Source organism: Leopardus geoffroyi, chromosome D1 (genome assembly GCF_018350155.1).
Source record: "Leopardus geoffroyi isolate Oge1 chromosome D1, O.geoffroyi_Oge1_pat1.0, whole genome shotgun sequence".
In the NCBI taxonomy this organism is placed as follows: Eukaryota; Metazoa; Chordata; class Mammalia; order Carnivora; family Felidae; genus Leopardus; species Leopardus geoffroyi.
The window spans coordinates 66796820-66818536 of record NC_059329.1 but is presented as its reverse complement, the minus strand read 5'-3'; the positions used below and the strand labels follow the sequence as shown (position 1 = coordinate 66818536).

Below are 21717 nucleotides of genomic sequence, written 5' to 3'. Positions count from 1 at the left end.
ACATAATACTAAATCAGTCATGATGGAAGAAACAAAAAAAATATATTAAAATTGAAAGCGTACGGAAACAAACTCCACTGTCTTTCAAATGAAGAACCTAGCCACACTGAAAAGAAAAACTAATTAAAGTAACTTGCATACGCAGTATTTGATTAACTTCGGTTTTGGACAGGTTTGAGGAGAGAATTACATACAAATCATGAGCTCCTTTTTAGTTGGTGTGGTGTTTTGAATTTTTTTTTTTCAACGTTTATTTATTTTGGGGACAGAGAGAGACAGAGCATGAACGGGGGAGGGGCAGAGAGAGAGGGAGACACAGAATCGGAAACAGGCTCCAGGCTCTGAGCCATCAGCCCAGAGCCTGACGCGGGGCTCGAACTCACGGACCGCGAGATCGTGACCTGGCTGAAGTCGGACGCTTAACCGACTGCGCCACCCAGGCGCCCCTGATGTGGTGTTTTGAGTTAGAATGGCTGAGGAAATTTTGCAACTACTTTATATGTAATATAAGATTTAGCAAATGGATAAATATGTGTATGTTATTACTCTCCAGGGTTCTCACTGGTGGAAGGCACACACAAATATGTGTTGGAGTCAGTGGGGAGACCCTGTAGGAATGGATTGGAATTAAAAGTAATGGTGTGGACCCAGGATTTCTCGTGTATATGTGTCTGTCTATATGCATGTATATATGTTTATATATTTGTGCACATATATATGTGTACATGGATATATTTCTTATGTTTGTCTACTGAAGTGACTCAGGAACAAAAACTCCCAGTAAAAATGATCTAACATTACCCTAATACTCAGAATCTTGGTCCTTCTTTTTTTTTAATGTTCCTGTTTAAATTCCAGTTAGTTAACATACAGTGTAATATTAATTTCAGATGTACAGTATAGTGATTCAACACTTCTATACAGTACCCGGTGCTCATCACAAGTACACTCCTTAATCCCCATCACATATTTCACCCAGCTCTCTACCCACTTGCCCTCTGGTAACCACCACTTTGTTCTCTGTAGTTAAGAGTGTTTCTTGGTTTGTTTCCCTCTATCTTTTTTTCCCTTTGTGCATTTGTTTGTAAATTCTACATATGAATGAAATTATATCTTTCTGTCCTTCTCTGACTTATTTCACTTAGCATAATACTCTCTAGCTCCATCCATGTTGTTGCAAACAGCAAGATTTCATTCTTTTTTATGACTAATATTCCAGTGTGAGTGTGTGTGTGTGTGTGTGTGTGTGTGTGTGTGTGTGTGATATGCACACCACATCTTCTTTATCCATTTATCAGTGTATATATATTTGGGCTTTCCCCATAATGGGGCTATTATAGATAATGCTACTATCAACATCAGGGTGCATGTATCCCTTGAATTAGTATTTTTGTATCCTTTGGGTAAATACCTAGTAATATAATTGCTGATAGTTCTATTTTTAACTTTTTAAGGAACCTCCATACTGTTTTTCCAGAGTTACTGCACCGGTTTGCACCCTAGTGCAAGAGGGTTCCCGTTTCTCCACATCCTTGCCAACACCTGTTGTTTCTTATGTTAATTTTAGCCATTCTGACTGGTGTGGGGTGATACCTCATTGTAGTTTTGATTTGTGTTTTCCTGATGATGAGTGATGTTGAGCATCTTTTCATGTGTCTGTTGGCCATCTGGATGTCTTCATTCAAAAAATATCTGTGTGTCTTCTTTTTTTTTTAACTTTATTTTTTAAAATTTACATCCAAATTAGTTAGCATATAGTGAAACAATGATTTCAGGAGTAGATTCCTTAATGCCCTTTACCCATTGAGCCTACCCCCCCCCAAAACCCCTCCAGTAGCCCTCAGTTTGTTCTCCATATTTATGAGTCTCTTCTGTTTTGTCCCCCTTACTGTTTTTATGTTATTTTTGTTTCCCTTCCCTTATGTTCATCTGTTTTGTCTCTTAAAGTCCTCATATGACTGAAGTCATATGATTTTTGTCTTTCTCTGACTGACTAATTTCACTTATCTATGCATGTCTTCTGCCCATGTTTTAGGTGAATTATTAATTTTTGAGTGTTGAGTTTTGTAAGTTCTTTATATATTTTAGATACTAACCTTTTATCAAATATATCATTTCCAAATATAATCCCCCATTCTGCAGGTTGTCTATTACTTTTGTTGGTTGTTTCCTTTGCTGTGCAGAAGCTTTTTATTTTGATGAAGTCCCTATAGTTTATTTTTGCTTTTTTGTTTCCGTTGCTTCAGGAGATATATCTAGTAAGAAGTTGCTCCAGCTGGATGTCAAAGAGGTTACTGCCTCTTTTCTCCTCTAGGATTTTTATGGTTTCAAGTCTCATATTTAGGTCTCTAATCCATCTTGAATTTACTTTTGTGTATGGTGTAATTAAGTGGTCCAATCTCATTCTGTTGCATACTATGGTTCGGTTTTCCCAACACCATTTTTTGAAGAGACTGGCTTTCTCTTGGATAGTTGGATATTCTTTCCTGCTTTGTCGAAGATTAATTGATCATACAGTTCTGACTTCACTTCTGGGTTTTCTGTTCTGTTCAATTGATCTATGTGTCTATTTTTGTGCCAGTACCATACTCTTTTGATTACTACAGCTTTGTAATATAACCTGAAGTCTGGAATTGTGATGCCTCCAGCTTTGCTTTTCTTCTTCAAGGTTGCTTTGGCTATTCGAGGTCTTTTGTTGTTCCATACATATTTTAGGACTGCTCTGTGGAAAATGGTGTGAAAAATTCCCATTTTGATATGGATTGCATTAAATGTATAAATTCCTTTGGGCAGTATAAACATTTTGACAATATTTGATCTTCCAACCCATGAGCAGCATGGTATGTTTTTCCATTTCTTTGTGTCACCTGCAGTGTCTTTCATCAGTGTTTTATAGTTTTCAGAATACAGCTCTTTCAATGCTCTGGTTAAGTTTATTCCTAGCTATCCTACTGGTTTTGGTGCAATTGTAAATGAGATTGATTCCTTAATTTCTCTGCTGCTTTACTGGTGTATAGAAATGCAACAGATTTCTGTATGCTGATTTTGTCTCCTGGGACTTTACTGAATTTGTGTTTCAGTTCTACCAGATTTTTTTTAATGTTTATTTACTTTTGAGAGAAAGAAAGAGACACAGGTGTGAGCCAGGGAAGGACAGAGAGAGGGAGACACAGAATCCGAAGCTGGCTCCACGCTCTGAGCTGTCAGCACAGCTGACATCTCTTCATCTCTTGTTACAGCCTTTAATTTAAAGTCTAGTTTTTCTGATTTAAGTATGGCTACTCCAGCTTTCTTTTGACCTCCAATAGTATGATAGATAGTTCTCCATCCCCTCACTTTGAATCTGAAGGTGTCCTCAGGTCTCAAATGAGTCTCTGGTAGACAGCAAATAGATGGGTCTTGTTTTTTTATCCATTTTGATACCCTATGTCTTTTGGTTGGTGTACTTAGTCCATTTACATTCAGTGTTATTTTGAAAGATATGGGTAGAGTCATTGTGATATCTGTAGGTTTCACGCTTGTAGTGGTGTCTCTGGTATTTTGTGGTCTTTGCAACATTTCACTCAGAGTCCCCCATTAGGATGTCTTGTAGGGCTGGTTTAGTGGTGATGAATTCCTTCAGTTTTTGTTTGGGAAAACCTTTATCTCTCCTTCTATTCTGAATGACAGACTTGCTGGGTAAAGGATTTTTGGCTGCATATTTTTTCTGTTCATCACATTGAAGATTTCCTGCCATTCCTTTCTGGCCTGCCAAGTTTCAATAGATAGGTCTGCTACTACCCTTATGTGTCTACCTTTGTGTGTTAAGACCGTTTATCCCTACCTGCTTTCAGAATTCTCTCTTTATCCTTGTATTTTGCCAGTTTGACTATGATAAATCGTGCAGAAGATCAGTTCAAGTTACGTCTGAAGGGAGTTCTCTGTGCCTCTTAGATTTCAATGCCTGTTTCCTTCCCCACATCGGGGAATTTCTCAGCTATGATTTGTTCAAGTATGCCTTCAGCCCCTTTCTCTCTTCCTCTGAATTCCTATGATATGGATATTGTTCTGTTTGATTGCATCACTTAGTTCCCTAATCCTCCCCTTGTACTCATGGATTTTTTAATCTCTCTTTTTCTCAGCTTCCTCTTTTTCCATAATTTTATCTTCTAATTCACCTATTCTCCCCTCTGCCTCTTCAGTCCATGCTGTGGCTGCCTCCATTTTATTTTGCACCTCATTTATAGCATTTTTTAAGTCATCATGACTATTTCTTAGTCCCTTGATTTCTGTAGCAATAGATTCTCTGCTGTCCTCTATGCTTTTTTTCAAGCCCAGCAATTATTTTTATGACTATTATTCTAAATTCTTGTTCAGTTATATTGCTTAAATTGGTTTTGATCAATTCGTTAGTTGTCGCTACTTCCTGGAATTTCTTTTGAGGAAAATTCTTCCGTTTCCTCATTTTGGCAAGTTTTCTGTCCCTTATACATTTTAAAAGCTTGTGTGCTCTGCACCTGTGAGCACTGTTATATTCAAGGAGGGTCATACACTGTCTAGAGCCTGGCCCTCAGGAGGTGTTTTTTCGGGGATTGTTACTTGCTCTCTGTTGTGACTTTGGTTATTTTATTACCTTACTCACAATAATATTTTGTACCCTCCACCAGGTGTGCTTTGATTTGTTCCTTGGAGTAGCCCTGTAAAGGAAAACAGACAAACAGGAGACAAAAACATGCAACCACACAAACAAATAACACAAACAAACAAATAAACAAAAACAAAAACCTAAAGACTAAAAACAAAAAAACCCAAATTATTTCCTTGTTTATGTTTTGTTTAGATGATCTATCCATTGATGTAAGTGGGGTGTTAAAGTACCCTACTATTATTGTATTATTATCAGTATTCAGAATAGAAGGAGCAATAAAGTTTCCCAAACAAAAAATAACAGTTTGTAACCACTAAACCAGCCCTGCAAAAAAATATGAAAGGGGACTCTTTAAGTGCAAAGTAGAGACCACAAGTGACAAAGATAAGGAATGATTAGCAAAAATCTCCAGAAAGAATGACAAAATCAGTAAAATAATTTTAAAAAGGCTATATATATATGTGTGTGTGTGTGTGTGTGTGTGTGTGTGTGTGTGTGTATATGTATATATATACATATGTATATATATATACATATATACATATATATATATACACACACACACATATATATATATACGTATATATATATATATATATATATATATATATATATATGTTGCTTTGAATGTAAATGGATTAAATGCTCCAGCCAAAAGACATAGGGTGACAGAATGGGTAAAACAATAAGATTTATCTATATGCTACCTACAAGCGACTCTTTGTAGACCTAAAGACACTTGCAGATTGAAAGTGAGGGGGTGTAGAATCATTTATCACACAAATGGATGTCAAGAAAAAGAAAAGCCAAAGTAGCAATACTTATATCAAACAAAATACTTTAAAACAAAGACTTTTAATAAAAGACAAAGAAGGGTATTATATAATCATAAAGGGGACAATCCAACAAGATATAACAATTGTAAATATTAATGCATCCAGCATAGGGGCACCCAAATATATAACACAATTAATAGCAAACATGAAGGAACTAATTCAGGATCTTGGTCTTTAATACCATACCTCACAAAATAGTGCCAGGACTTCTTAGAGAAATTGCTGACCTTAGGGCAGGGACAAGGTAGTTATAATATGAGCCTGGATTGTTTTGTTAAGCCAGAAATTAAGAAAAAACTAGGAAAAAAACGTGGGTTCATGTCACAGGGCACAAGAACTAGGTTAAAGTCATGCCCACTGTCTAAATCTAGGACTTGTTTAGCACAAAAAATAGTTAAGTTAGTAATGACTTTATAGAATGTTGGGATTAAAAATAGGAATTCATGAGTTCAAACTGATAGGGGATACACAAATAAGCACGTTAGGGAGGGATAAATGAGGAGTCTACTAATTGCAGAATGTTGAGTGCTAACTGGTGGATGTGGAAGAAGTGCTGGATTTGGAAAATCATTTTATAATCATCATAGCAAAATCTGATTTTTGCAGTAATTATCAGTAGATGTGAAATCTAGGCAGAAATTTGGGGCATCTGGGTGGCTCAGTTGGATAAGTGTCCCATTTCGGATCAGGTCGTGATCTCCCAGTTCATGAGTTTCAGCCCTGCATTGGCTTCTCTGCCGTCAGCACAGAGCCCACTTCAGATCCTCTGTCTCCCTCCCTTTCTGCCCCTCCCCTGCTGCGTCTCTCAATCTAAAAACTAAATAAACATTTTAAAAAATAATAAAAAATAAATCTAGGCAGAAATTTTGGTGAGGAGCAAGATACTTGCATGGCCTGAAGTGTCAGACCACAGATTGCTTGTTAGTTGCAAGGAAAAATGTGAAATATCCATTAGAAAAATTGGACAACATTAAGTAAAAATTTAGGTAAGCAAAACTGACATCACCAAGGACCACATGTCTGCTTATAGCAGTATAAAGAGATGAGCAAATCTCTTCCCCAAAGAACCAGTATGAAACTAGACAATAATTGTTGAATACAACTATTTCAGAGCTCTAAAAATTGACCAGAAGCAAACAAATTTAGAAGCAGTTATTCATGCTTGTATTTTGGGTAAGAACAGTAAAAATCTGCAGCATTCTTAGCTGAAGTTGCTACCATCTCCCTCACATTTCAGCTCTGTCAGTAAGAATGATAGTTTCTTCCAGGGCAGAGCTGGCCATATAACCAGCAGCTTTGCTGCCAAATAGGACGGAAAGCTTAAATCCACATCATTGTCAGTAACAGTAGTATTGAACCCAGTAGGAAATGAAAGGCAAAAAAACCCTCTAATTCTGCTTGTCTAAGTTACAATCCTATTTGGGACTAGTGGCACACTGCCAGAAATTTAACAGAGAAATCCTGAAAATAAGTCTTAGAAGGCCTACCTGGAGACTCTGGACCAAGAAGGCAACAAAGGAGGCTCCTAAATTCATTCCTTTCACAGATACATCAAATGCACAGCTACACACAGAGCAGTTCTCTCTGAGAGAAATCCAGAAACCGGTTGAGTAACTCCTATACATTGGGCCCTTGACAAATACACACATTGAAATGGGTAGGAAAGATTAAGATACATTTTTGCTATAAACAGCACTCCTTGCAGAATGCTATATATTGGAGAGAGAAATCTCAACTCCCAACTACAACTTGAAGAGTGAGGAGTTTGGATCACACATCTTGTACCCAACTTTTAAGGCTCCTGACCAAGGGATGGGTCTTCCAAATTCCAAACTCTGTAAGTCAGCAGAGCTTTTGTTCATGAGTCTCACAGGACTATAGTAAACACACAGGCAGTTTTTAATGGAGTTCTGGGCACTCACAGCGACTATCCCTCCATAACTCATTGCAGAGGGAGCTGCCAAAAATGCCCATCTCCCACTGTTTCTCCCAGCTACTTTACCAGTACCTGTCTGAAGGTTCAGCTTCTAATTAGCACATTTTCAGGTGCCCGCTGCTGTCTTTACCAGAGCCCAAAACAAAAAGACTCACTTCAGCATTTAGGACACACATTGACTGAAGGTCAAAGTATCTAAAAATATATTCCATGCAAATAGAAATAAAAGTAAAGCATGGGTAGCTATACTGATATATTAGACATAATAGACTTTAAGCCAAAAACTGTAATAAGAGATAAAGAGGTCATTGTATAATGACAAAGTGGTCAACTCATCAAGTGGATATAACAATTATGTTTATGTATGCAACATTGGAGTGTCTGAATATATAAAGCAAATGTTAGCAGATTTGAAGGGAAAAATAGACAACAAAACAATAATAGTAAAGGACTTCAGTACTCCATATTCAACAATGGGTTTATAAGCAAACAAAATCAATTAAGAAAAATAAGACCGAGATGACACGTTAGACCAGATGGACCTCATAGGTGTATACAGAACCTTTCATCCAACAACAGAACACACATTCTTCTCAAGTGCACATGGATCATTCTCCAGGATAGATCATGTGTTTGGTCACAAAACAAGTCTTAATAAATTTAAGAAGATCAAAATCATGTAAAGCATACTTTCCAACCAACCATAATGGTATAAAACTTAGAAATTAAGAAAATTTGAAAATTCAAAGATATATAGAGATTAAACAATGTGCTTCTTAACAACCAATGGGTCAATGAAAAAGTCAAAAAGGAAATCAAAAACATCATAAGACAAATGAAAGTGGAAATACAACATACTAAAATTTATGGGATGCAGCAAAAACATATCTAAGATGTAAGTTTATAGCAATAAATACCTACATTAAGAAAAAGGAAAGATCTCACATATCTGCAGGCTAACTTTACATTCCAAAGAACTAGAAAAAGAGCAAACTAAGCCTAAAGTTAGAAAGAAATAACAAAGATCAGAGCAGAATTAAATGAAATAGATTTAAAAAGGCAATAAAAAAGGCCAATGATACTACGATCTGGTTTGTTTGATTTTTTTTGAAAAGAAAAACAAAATGACAAATCTTTAACAAGACTAAGAAAAAAAAGAGAGAATCTGCAAATAAAATCAGGTATGAAAGAAAAGACATTACAGTTGATACCACAGAAATGCTAAGGACCATAAGAGAGTACTATGAATAATTACATGCCAACAGTTAGATAACCTGGAAGAACACATAAATTCCTAGAAACATACAACCTACCAAGACTGAATCATAAAGAAATAGAAAATCTGAACAAATAATTACTAGTAAGAAGAGTGAAGCTGTAATAAAAAACATCCCAGAAAGAAAACTTCAGGACCACTTGGCTTCACTACTGAATTCTACCAAACATTTAAAGAAAAATAAAATACCTATTCATTTCAAATTCTTCCAAAAAAAGTAGAAGCAGAGGAAACATTTCCAAGCCCATTTTATGAGGCCACAATTACCCTGATATCAAAGTCAGATGTAGACATGGAAGGAAGGAAGGAAGGAAGGAAGGAAGGAAGGAAAGACGGGAGGGAGGGAGGGAGGAAGGAAGGAAAGGAGGGAGGGAGGGAGGAAAAAAAGGAAAGAGAGAAGGAAAGAGAAAGAAAGAAAGAAAGAAAGAAAGAAAGAAAGAAAGAAAGAAAGAAAAGAAAGAAAGAAAGAAAGAAAGAAAGAAAGAAAGAAAGAAAGAAAGAAAGAAAGAAAGAAAGAAAGAAAGAAGGAAGGAAAGAAGGAAAGAAAGGGAGAGGAGAGAAAGGAAAAGAGAAAGAAGGAAGGAAAGAAGGAAGCAAAGAAAGACAGAGGGAAGGAAGTAAAGAAAGAGAAAAAGAGAAATGAAGGAAGGAAGGAAGGAAACTACAAGCCAAATCTCAATGAATATAGAGGTAAAAATGCTCAACAAATATTAGTAAATCAAATTTAACAACATGTTAAGAGGATCATATACTGTGGCCAAAGGGGATTTATTCCTGGAATGCAGTAATGTTTCAACATAAGCAAATCAATAAATTGTTCTCTTTAAAATGGCTATTTTATGGTGTGAATTCTACCTCAGTAAAAAAAAAAAAAAAAACTTGTTAATATTGTGATAACGTTCCATATTGAATGAGACTAAAGAAACGCAACAACTGGGGCGCCTGGGTGGCGCAGTCGGTTGGGCGTCCGACTTCAGCCAGGTCGCGATCTCGCGGTCCGTGGGTTCGAGCCCCGCATCAGGCTCTGGGCTGATGGCTCGGAGCCTGGAGCCTGTTTCCGATTCTGCATCTCACTCTCTCTCTGCCCCTCCCCCGTTCATGCTCTGTCTCTCTCTGTCCCAAAAATGAATAAACGTTGAAAAAAAAAAAAAGAAACGCAACAACTAATTGGAATATCTGATTCCAGAACAAATTATGAGTGTAGAGAAAACAGTTCTAAAGAACATTATTGGGGGCAAAGCAGTATTGAGAAAGAACAAAACTGGAGGTATCACACTTTCTGATTTCAAACTATACTACAAAGCTATAGCAATCAAAATAGTATGGTGTTGACACAGAAACATGTAGATCAATGTAATAGACTAGAGTCCAGAAATAAACCCATGCTTATATGGTCAGTTAATCTACAAAAAAGGAGGCAAGAATATACAATGGGGAAAAGACAGTCTTTTCAATAAATTATATTGGGAAAACTGGACAACTGCATGCCAAAAAAATGAAACTGAACCACTTTCTTATACCACATACAAAGATAAAACTCAAATAGTTTAAAGACTTAAATGTAAAACTAGAAACCATAAAATTCCTAGAAAAAAATTAGGCAGTAAGTTCTTTGAAATTGGTCTTAGCTGTATTTTTGGATTTGTTTCCTCCAGCAAGGGCAACATATTTTTTGGCAACGTTTTTTCACATTTATATACTTCCTATGTAATTTTTCTCAGTCTGAGACTTGTCCTCATTTTTTGTTATTTTTTGACAGAAATTCTCAATTTAAAATTATTGAATTTATCAATCTTTTAATTTATGACGTGTATTTTATACTTTCCCTATCTGAATTTATAAAGATATTCTCTGATATCTTCTAATGAAAGTTTTAACATCTTTTTATAGTGACTCCTGTCACCATTCAGAGAGTTGTCAGTTCAGTGAAACATTTTTGAGTGTCTGCTATATAGTCAGTTCTTGGCAGGAGGGGTATAGCAATGTATAAGGCCCAGTATTATCTTTGAGGGACTCGCGTTTTAATGAAGGGGCAAAAAGAGCGTGAGCAGGGGTGCCTGGGTGGCTCAGTGGGTTAAGCGTCCAACATCAGCTCAGGTTATGATCTCATGGTTTGTGAGCTTGAGCCCTCACAGAGCCTGCTTCAGATCCTCTATCTCCCTTTCTCTATGCCCCTCCCCTGTGTACTCTCTCTCTCTCTCTCTTTCTCTCAAAAATAAATAAACATAAAAAAAAGAACATGAATATAAGAAGCAGAGATATCAAACTGAAAGAAGTGTTCTGAGAGCTAGGTTAGTTTAATATTGATCACACAAGGGTGGGAGGCAGCAGCTGGGTTGGAAATCTGGAAGTAAGACCATAAAGACAATTTGGCATGGAGCTCAGACCAAGTCTGGTACGTCAGGTGTCTTCAAACAGTTTTAGCATCGGAATCCTAACTTCAAAGGAAATTAATGGTAACAACTATAATAATTACATTAATAATTGCAACAATAATCATAATTTCAGCTAATATATCTATATATATTATTTACCATGGTGCCATGCTGAGAACTCTATGTATTATCTCATTTCTTCTTCATAGCAACCCTATAAGATAGGTTTTGAAATTATCCTCATTTTACCAACTGAGGTTCACAGAGATTAATATATAAAACTGAAGCAAAGCTTCTCTTAATAAATTGCTTCTGTGGAACAGAGTATACTTGAAAATCACTACCCAAAAGGATGGGAAGATACCAAAGAGATTGAGGCATGAAAGTGACATAATCAGATTTGTATTTTATGTCCATCATGCTGGAGAATAGATCTGAAATGAATAAGGACTGGATTAGAGAAACTAGTTATGAAACTTTTACATTAGTCAAAATGAGATAAAATTAAAAATGGAACTACAAGTTCAGGTGTATCATATGGGATAAGCTGGGAGTGATAAAAGAGGATAATGGGCAGTTACTAATGAGCTAAGAAGATATATGCATGCCTCATGTGAAGGGACAAGCTGTAGTAAAGGGAGATAGAGGAAGTATTTTACCTTAGAAAACTAATGGTAACTCTTGATTTAGTGGGTCCATGTAATTAAGGTTCAACTGATTATTTAAGGATGATTTGTTAATAAAAAAGAAAATAAGAAATGATGAAGTTTTTTAACTTCAATTTGGTATGTTTGGCTGTTGTTTCTAGCATTGTCACTAGAAAAAATAGGGCTTATAAATTCTGGGGACTTATAAGGGGATAAAAGAAGGTCCATTTCTATTAATCATTTAGAAATGGTAAAAAAGGTAGAACAAATAAAAAGTATTGAATAAGATATTATATGTATATATAGAAATAATTGCAATAAATATAAGTCAATTAAATGATCTCTTTAAAAGACAAAAGTTGTCAGAATGGATTTTTTTTTAATGCCAACTATACTTACAAGAAGTAGAGAAAGGTTGAAATGAAAAGATGGAAAAAGACATACCAGGAAAATTTCAACAACAAAGCTGGTGTGGTTATATTAACATCAGACAAATTGACTTTAAAGGGGAAAAAAGTTATTTAACATTGCCAGAATCTAAAACAGGGATTTAAGTACAGTCCTTGGAGATGAAGTTGAAAAGAAGGTAATAGTGTATTTCCAAACAACTGATATGTTCACTGCGTGTTACACTGATTTGAAGAATAAAGACAAAATGAAAGTTTGGGAAAACAAATACCTATAGATCGTATGGAGTTTATAGTTTAACCAAATAGTTTTCTTTAAAGCTTTAAAAAATATTGGCTTTTTCATTCCCTGTCATTCTTAGTCTGTTTGTTGGCATCACATATAAAATTAAATGCATTTGGTAAGCATTTGCTCTTGTGTTTTCAGGAATTCAAAATGTCCTCAGCCTCTTCTGTGCAGTTCTCACAGAAAATAAGGTTCTCTTCCATTCTGCAAGTTTCCAGAGACTTAGTGATGCTTGCAGAGCCCTGGAATCTTTAATGTTTCCTCTTAAATATAGGTGAGGTTTTCTACTTGGTACTTTAATTTATTCCTGAATTCTGCATTACTTGTTGATGATTAGTTGAAATGTCATAGCACAATCAATAGTTTTGAACCACAAGGGCATATTTTACAAAGTTTACACTGTACACATGATTCTGATGGAAATCTAACCTAGAATTTGGAAAATTTCCAAGTTGTTCATTACTGAGTGTTGATTAATTTAGTGGAAAAAATAACTTGCATAGTATTGTCAGCAACGTTTAATTCTCTCTGAATACAATTGGTGATAAAAGTCCTAAGTTAGTTCTGGTTATTTGATATTAAAGACATTAATTTTTAGGAGTTATAATGGTATTATGTATATTTAAAAAGATACCTTATCTTTTTTTAGATATCTACTAAAGTATTTATGTATAAATGATATGATGTCTGGGAGTTGCTTCAAATAATACAGTAGGGGAGAGAATGAAAATGGGTAGAAACATACATGTAACCATGCATTGGTAATTGTCAAATCTGGATTGGATACATGGGGTTTCATTTTCCTTTTTTCCTCTTTATTTTCTGGGGGACATGTTAAAACTTTCCATAGTAAAAAGTAAAAACCAAAACAATCTAAACAGTGATGCTTGATAGTGTTATGAATAAAATATTTTATTCTAATATACTGTTTATCAATTTGATACTCATAACACTTAGGATCTTAAGTCATACAAACTAGAAAAAAATTTAGACTGCCTCCATATTTTATTTAAAAAAATTTTCTTTCTTTATTTTTTTTTTTTTACTATGTGCCTTTCTTAACCCCTAAATAAGAGAGCATTCTATGCCTTAATTTTTGTACTTTGCCATTCTGATTGAATTCAAACATCAAGTACAAAAAATGGAATTTGAATAATTGTTTTGTTTAGACAAATCATCATCATTATTGAGGGGGAGAGCCCATAAGAGAGTCACTGGTCACCTCCTGATGTCAGATTTTTACGTAAGGAAAAATGTTTTCAAGCAAGATGAATAAACCTAAAAAGACTGCTTACCTCAGAGGGATAAGGGATAAGGAAGCTGTCCTGGGTTCCGTTTACTTTATATCTTGTTATACCTGATCATCTCTTTCACATGAAAATTTTTTTAAATCTTTCTTTTTAAAAATTTAATGTTAATAACCATGAGAATATTAATGATAATGTAGGTAATCTAAAATTCATACTGCATAAAGATAAAATACGTTCATATTACAGAAAAACAAATATATCTCACATATTCTTTTATTATTTCCAGTTATCCTTATATTCCCATTCTCCCGGCTCAGCTACTAGAAGTTCTAAGTTCCCCAACACCTTTCATTATTGGAGTACATTCTATCTTTAAAACTGATATCCATGAACTTGTAAGTATTCATCTTTAAATTGCCAGTTAATGAGACTAAAAGCTTATCATATTTATTTGAATCCTATAACATTTCACCTGATTACTATTTTCAGATCTCTTACAATCCCAATAGAAAAGATTGGCTGGAAGAAAAAGCATCACTGAAAAATATAAATATTAATTTTTTTCATAGCAAGTATGGAAGATCTACAAAATGAATTTATTCATATTTAAAATGCCCCTTTTTTGGCATACTAATTTTATCTTCTGTATTCTTCATCCTATATATGAGAAAGGGAGATAAAATAATCCATTAATTAGTATTATACTTTGTCATGAGTGCTTTAATATATTCATATTTTGAAATGAGGTCTGGGTTAATGCTGAATGGCTAGTAGCTAAAAAGCAAAAAGTATTTGCAAAAGAGTGAAGGCTTTTAGTGGAATACAAGTTCTGTATGAGCTCCACCAAATTATTCTATTCTTAATGCCATATAAAAAGAAATAGCAAAGAAGAAAAGGAATGCTGTATATTTAAGCCAGTGCTGGAATATTGTGTTTACTTCTCTGTCCTGAACTTATTTAAGAGGGATTATAAGAAAATAATGTGCTTCGGAGAGGAACATCCAGGATTGTCAGAGTATAGAAACCATATCCTATGAGACCCTTAAATTTTCTCAGGTAATATCCTGGTTCTGTTTGATAGCTAAAGATAAATATTTAAATGGCTGTTGTAGGAAGGTTCACTTTTTGTAGCTCTAAAAGGCTGAAGTAGAATCAATGGGTATAGTGGATATAAAAAGAAATTTCTCCTTAGTATAAAAGTTTTCAACTATGAGAGCTGACCAATGATGAAAAATGGGGTGCCTTACGTGAGGAATGTATGCTCAAGTACAGTAAGTGGAGTGCAAAGTACAAATTCCATGACACTTCAGGGAGTTTAAGAAAAATATCTTTACTGAAAGGTAGGGCTATATGATATCTATGATCCACAGCCTCTTAAGATTTTGTAATCCTACTTTTGTTTTAGTTTCAAATGCCAACAAAGATGCAAACTCTGTTGGTACTTACATATAGTTACAATTGTAGTCAAAGTATAGGTGTCATTAAAACTGACAGAGTACTAGTCAACACTGTAATTATAAACGGGGACCCTCATTCATATATTAATTACTTTTCCTTTCTTTATATGTTGGTATCTAGTTCCTATTTCGCTGTGATATCAGCATATGAAAATATGTGTAAATCAATAAACATAATCAGTAAAACCTACTTAGTACTAACTAGAAGCATACTGATCTGGTTGAAGTTCATTTTTTCCCACTAAATATAAACAGTTTCTGGAGATAGGACAAGCCAAGTATTTCCAAAAATAAATTTATTAACTTTTAATGTATAAATTAGGATGAATTTTAAGCCTCTTGTCAGCATAAGAACTTCAACAGTATTGGCTGGTTTCTCTATTACATTTTTATGTAAGTTATTTTAAAATAGACTGTTGTAAAATGTAAAAATCAGTTTCTTTCTGAAGCACCCAAATGGTACCATTTTGGTGTATACCAATTGTTTTGTTTGTTAACTCTTGTAATGAGTACTGTATTATTTAGGATATGGCTAAACTACTATACCAAAGCATCCAAAATACAGTGGTTAAAACAAAATGGAATTTTACTTAACACTTATGCAGCAGTCCCTAGTGGTATTCCATTATGCCAGACCAGCTTATTCCATGAACTCATTCACGTTCTAAGCTTCTTTCCCTCTTGTTTGTACACCAAAAATCCCCTCAGCATTGTCATAATCTGAATATTCAAGGTTGGGTTGTTAACCAGTTCATAGTTTCAGCCATAGGAAGGAAAAGAAGAGCATAGGAGAGCCTTACAGCCCCTCTTTTGAATGCCTGAAGTGTACACATCACTTCTCACATTCCATCATCAGAAACTTAGTCACATGCCACACCTAATTTCAAAGGAAGCTAAGAAATACATGGTAGCTGGGAAGTCATGAACCCAACATTCTGTTCCTATGGACAATGAAGAGTCTCTTCTACACCTGGTTCTTCTTATTTTGAATTAATGAAGGCCAAATTAATTTCCTTAACAACAAATACATTTTATTAATTATTGATTAATTTTTATCTCCTTTAGCTAGATGTAATCATAGCAGATTTGGATGGAGGCACTATTAAAATTCCTGAATGTATTCATCTCTCTTCCCTCCCGGAACCACTTCTACATCAGACTCAAGCAGCTCTTTCTTTGGTATGACATTTTTAACAGTAATTTTCTTTTGATGTAAATGTAAACTCAGATCATTGGAATTAGATATCATTAGCAGTGTAATTACTTTAAAAAGAGTTGTGTGTTCTTAAAACATGAATATATCCTCAGAATATTTAGAATAGAATTCTTTACTGGATATTTTCTGAAGAATATACTTTAAATCCTGACTATTTATTTGTTTTACATTCACTGTTTCACTCGGCATATTTATTTAGTAGTTAGTATATACTGAATACTGTGTTAGGTATTGGAAACACACCAACACACCTGTGAAAATAAGACCAGACTCTGCCTCAGAGTCCCTGATTTCCCTAATGCCCCTAATTGGAAGATAGCACCTCTTCTTTTTCCTTCAGCCTCCTTATTGACATCCCATTCCTTTGGTAGATGTGCTACTTGCAAAACAGTGTGATATTGTCCTGCCAATATTTTCAAGTTACCACAGAAAAATGTAACTTATTGATAGATTAAATATCCAGCATTCTTTGGAATCAAGTTTTAATAAGTCTTGTAGCTTTGGTGTTTCTCACCGACACATTTATGTTTTTGTAGTTATTTTACTTTAGTTGATTTTGTTTTCAACTTTTTTAAAGTAAACTCCATGCTGAACAGGGGGCCTGAACCAATGATCCTGAGCTCAAGAGTCGTGTGCTCTATGGACTAAACTAGCCAGGCACCCCTTAGTTGATTTTTAAAAGCATGGCATTTTATTTTACCAACAAAATTTTAGGTGCCAATTTATTCATCATCAGAAAATTGTAACTTAGAAATTCTTCATTACTTTAAAGCCATTACTAGAACTAAGGCCTTCATATTCTTGAATAATATTCCAATCTGAGCTGTTTAAAATAAAATTTCCCTTAAATAGGAACTCAGAAGTCTAGGATTACCAGGAAGTATTTTATTTAGAATATTTTCAAATTTGCATTAATCCTTATATTGTTAAGTGGTATGTGTGAGATGTGAACATTTAGAGAAGACTGACATTTCATAGTGTAATCTAGAATACAAGATGTGATAGAGTAATAAGAGTACTAGTGCAGGACTCCGGAGACTTAGAGTCCAGTCTGCATCTTACCACTTGATACTACTGAGCAAATCACGTTCCATCTCTAGGCCTGTTTCCTGGTCTGTCTCTGCAGGAGAATGTTGTATGCACAGGATGCCTAAATGACTGTTTACCAAAGTCAAGGATGGATATGATTTGGGATCATATGTGGCAACCTTTGTTATTTTAATAGTTATGTATTTATCATAATATGTATTAAAAATAGCATATAGGGGCGCCTGGGTGGCGCAGTCGGTTAAGCGTCCGACTTCAGCCAGGTCACGATCTCGCGGTCCGTGAGTTCGAGCCCCGCGTCAGGCTCTGGGCTGATGGCTCAGAGCCTGGAGTCTGTTTCCGATTCTGTGTCTCCCTCTCTCTCTGCCCCTCCCCCGTTCATGCTCTGTCTCTCTCTGTCCCAAAAATAAATAAACGTTGAAAAAAAAAATTTTTTTTTTAAAAATAGCATATAAAACCTATGTTTTCATAGATGATATTATCCAATAAAATACTAGATTTCAATAGGTGAGTTGATTTAAAGACAATTGAAAGAAAAGTACTAAGTACATTGGTGGTATATGGATAGAGCAGATGATGAGAAGGTAGTATTTGAGTGATTGAAAAAAAGTTTAATGTTTCTAGAAATCATAATTAACTTTCTAAATCTTATATATGATTACTTAATAATAATATTAATAGTTATTCAGGGATGAAGTACCAAAATGAACAAATATTAACATTTTAGTTCCTAAGTCAATGGCTCCTGATAGAAATTCTGCTGCACACTGATATACCTTAACCTGCAACCCCTGTGCCACCAAATTTGATCAGTGAGTAAAACTTGTTTTTGGTAAAGCTGTGTATACCTCTTTTTGTGGTTGTCAAGCACAGTGGTGGATTGGGTGGTACACTGTAGTACTATAAATAAGACATGAGAACACAGTGTACTGTCAAGCTAGAACCAAAAAAATCACATTTGATTAACTGAGTGGGAGCTTTGACACACAAGAATATGAGCTTCATTTGGTTAGTAAATAACTGTGATCAAAGGGCAACACAGTTGAACTGAGTAATAACCATGGATGATTTTCTAGACATGAATTATACTGTATTATTATACTGCAGTAATGATTGGGTTATTGGTTATAAATATTGTCAATATTTCAGCGTCATTTTTAAGTATTTTTATGGGTCTTGTCATCAATTATAAGTATACTACCAAAACCTGAGTATTTGGAAATGATTCTGTAAAGACAAAAATTTGCTGCCTACTAATGCAATTTCATCTTTTTCTCTGTGTTAAGTCCTTCATAGATCTTTCTTACCTACCTGCTCCCCAACCTGTTTTTCTTTGAAGCCTAACTCAAATATTACCCTTTTTTTTAGCTTTCTCTAGGTTGAATTAATTGTACTTTATGTTTCGTATATTTTTCTACATATATTTGTAGTACTTGCACATTGCATTATATTTTTACCCCCTCTGGACTGTGAGGTTCATCAGCTATTCACTTTCCCCTCAGTATTTCAGTTAATTAATTAATTTTAAGTACATTAATAAACCTAAAAACAGATGCTTGCTTAACATTTTCAACTATATAGACAAATCACTCTGCCCTAGTCTGTTCCCTTCCCAGAGGTAACTAATATTTTATAGTTTAGTATATATTCTTTCAGAACTTTACATTTTCATTTTGTATATTTAATTGGTGTGTGTGTATATACAGTTTAAGGTTTGTTTTATTTTCAAATAAATGAGACCCTGCTTGTGTGTGTTTTTTTAGAATATGTTTCTTCATCAAATATTTTATCTTAGAGATCTTTCCACAATAGTACATGCAGAGCTGCCTCAGCTAATTGCATTGTGTTTTATAGAGGGAAATATATTGTAATTCATGTACTGATACTTTTTCATCTTAATGCTCCAAGTAGGTTAATTAATAGCTTTTACTGGTATTAAGATTTTGTATATAATCAAATTTCTTTGCTTTAGATTCTACACCCAGATTTGGAAGTAGCAGATCATGCTTTTCCCCCTCCACGAACAGCTTTATCCCATTCAAAAATGCTGGTAAGAAATATAATATTTAAATTTGATGCTTTTAAACAGAGCTGTACTTTTATTTGTATGGCTGTTAAAGAAGCTGAATATAGTGAGAGTCAGATGGACAGCCTTGTAAAAAGCGTACTGAATTAGAACTGTCACTGACTGATCTTGTGACCTGCTCTCTGAGGAGCCACAGGGTGGCACATTGACCTGGAGGGAGTAGAGTTGAGACTGTTGCCCTGAGGAGGCAAGAGTAAGTGTGGGATAAAAAATCAGAACATAGGTTATGACTTGGAAAACTATGCCAAGTATCAAATCGAAAGGGTCAGGCAAGGATAAAAGGGGGAAGCTTATAAAAAAATGGATACACATATTGTTGACAATGAGAGAATCAAGTTTGAAGAGTGAGTGGATGAAAATAGTTTCGATTAGAAGCCATGGAAGAGTTAGTATATAATACAGTCTCCTTTTAAATTTTGCCCATTGCATTTCTTAGAGTTGAGCTTTATGGCCAAGAAGAAGCCTTATAGAACTGGACACCTTTGATAAGTTACTTAAGCATTCTTTAGCATTTCCATCCATTAAATAAAGGGTTGACCAAATAAATCTGTAAGTTTCCTTATAGTTCTAAAACTATGATTTTATTAAAACCTGAATTATCAAAACATAGTTTTAAGTCATACCTTATTAATATAGGAATAGATTTTTATAAATTGGATAAACTTTGGAAGAATTTCATAAGCTTTTAAAATATAGTCTTTTGAGATTATTTTCTTTTATATTTGTGACTGTAATTCTTTTGATGGATGTAAAAATCAAATGATTGGGAAATATGTCCTTCTCTAACATGGTGAAAGGGTTAGACTTTGTGACTTTTTTCCAAGAGGAAAATTGGATACACTAGGAGGCAAGCTTTGTTTGGTTCACTTGTAAAAAGAACTATTTAATAGCTTACTCTGTTCAACAATAGAATGGGCTAGATGCCCACCACTCAGGGCTGCCACAAATAAGACTTATGTGTAGGAAGCACAGACAGATTTATTAAATAACCTCTCAGATTCTTTTCAACTTTTATTCTTTGTGATATTGCATTTTTTTAAAGAAATTTCAGTTACCTAACTTGTTTCTTCTTATATTTTCAGGATAAAGAAGTACGTGCAGTTTTTCTTAGATTATTTGCACAACTTTTCCAAGGATATAGATCATGCCTACAACTTATAAGAATTCATGCAGAACCGGTAATACATTTTCACAAGGTAAGATGATACAGTACCAAAATGCTGTATCTGTCTGAAATGTAGCCTCTCATTTAATGAAACAACTTGGTTGTCTTTTTCTAGCCTTGTATTTTGACCTTAGTTTGTTAAACGAAGGTCATTCTTCAATCTCTGCTTTGTGTGATTTTATGGTAATTTTTAATAATGCTATGGAACTGACATGTTTGTCTTTAGAGTTTAATTTTAAGTTGGTTTTTCTTTTAAAATTGAGTGTTAATTTTTTGTTTCTCCTCCTGCTTTATAGACAGACCCATTTTTATTTTTTCCAATACATGTAGTATTTCTAGTATCAAAAGCCCTTTTTGAGAGAATGTATCTTATAACACATTTATACATAAAGATACTTATTCAGGTGTTGATCTTTCTATTTTTGTTTTGACAATTCGTCTATTACTAAGTGATAAGATAGTCATTTCAATTTTTCTTTCTTTACAGACAGCTTTCTTGGGGCAGCGTGGTTTGGTTGAGAATGATTTCCTCACTAAAGTGCTCAATGGAATGGCATTTGCAGGTTTTGTTTCAGAAAGAGGTCCACCCTATAGATCCTGTGATCTCTTTGATGAGGTATAGTTCTTATCAAATGAATGTATATTTACAGACAAAATTGGACCAGTAGTGAAAAGTGGACAAGTGTTTTAATCAAAATCCTAAATATATTATAAATTAAATACCAAATAATCCAAATGTTATTTATTATTATGCTTATTAAATCTTGGTATTTATAATGTGGACTGGAAAATTAGAAAAATATAGGATGTTACAGAAGTACATAAACATCTTGAACACCTGAATTTAAATAGTTCATTAAAATATTTTTAAAAAGTAACAGTGGTTATATAAATAGAACTCTTATTTTATAAGTTTGTGTATTTATTTTGAGAGAGAAAGAAAAAACACAAGCGGGGGAAGGGCAGATGGCTTGAGCCTGGATCAAGAGTCAGATGCTTAAATGACTGAGCCACTCCGGCACCCCAAAAACTTATTTTTAAAGGCAATAATACAGTGATTCCTTTATCAGTTTCATAGAGATAAAAGTCTAAGTTTAATATATAGG

The 21717-nt window shown here is 34.4% G+C and overlaps 1 protein-coding gene across 5 annotated transcripts in view; it reads left to right on the top strand.

The window, feature by feature from the left end:
- SBF2 (SET binding factor 2) overlaps positions 1-21717 on the top strand; it is a 482724-nt gene that overhangs the window by 253820 nt on the left and 207187 nt on the right. For all 5 annotated transcript variants that reach the window (XM_045484468.1, XM_045484467.1, XM_045484470.1 and 2 more), the window contains 6 exons: positions 12532-12664; positions 13927-14035; positions 16163-16276; positions 19333-19410; positions 20529-20642; positions 21099-21227. In XM_045484468.1, the coding sequence (XP_045340424.1) occupies positions 12532-12664; positions 13927-14035; positions 16163-16276; positions 19333-19410; positions 20529-20642; positions 21099-21227 (677 nt within the window). The remainder of the gene's footprint in view (positions 1-12531; positions 12665-13926; positions 14036-16162; positions 16277-19332; positions 19411-20528; positions 20643-21098; positions 21228-21717) is intronic.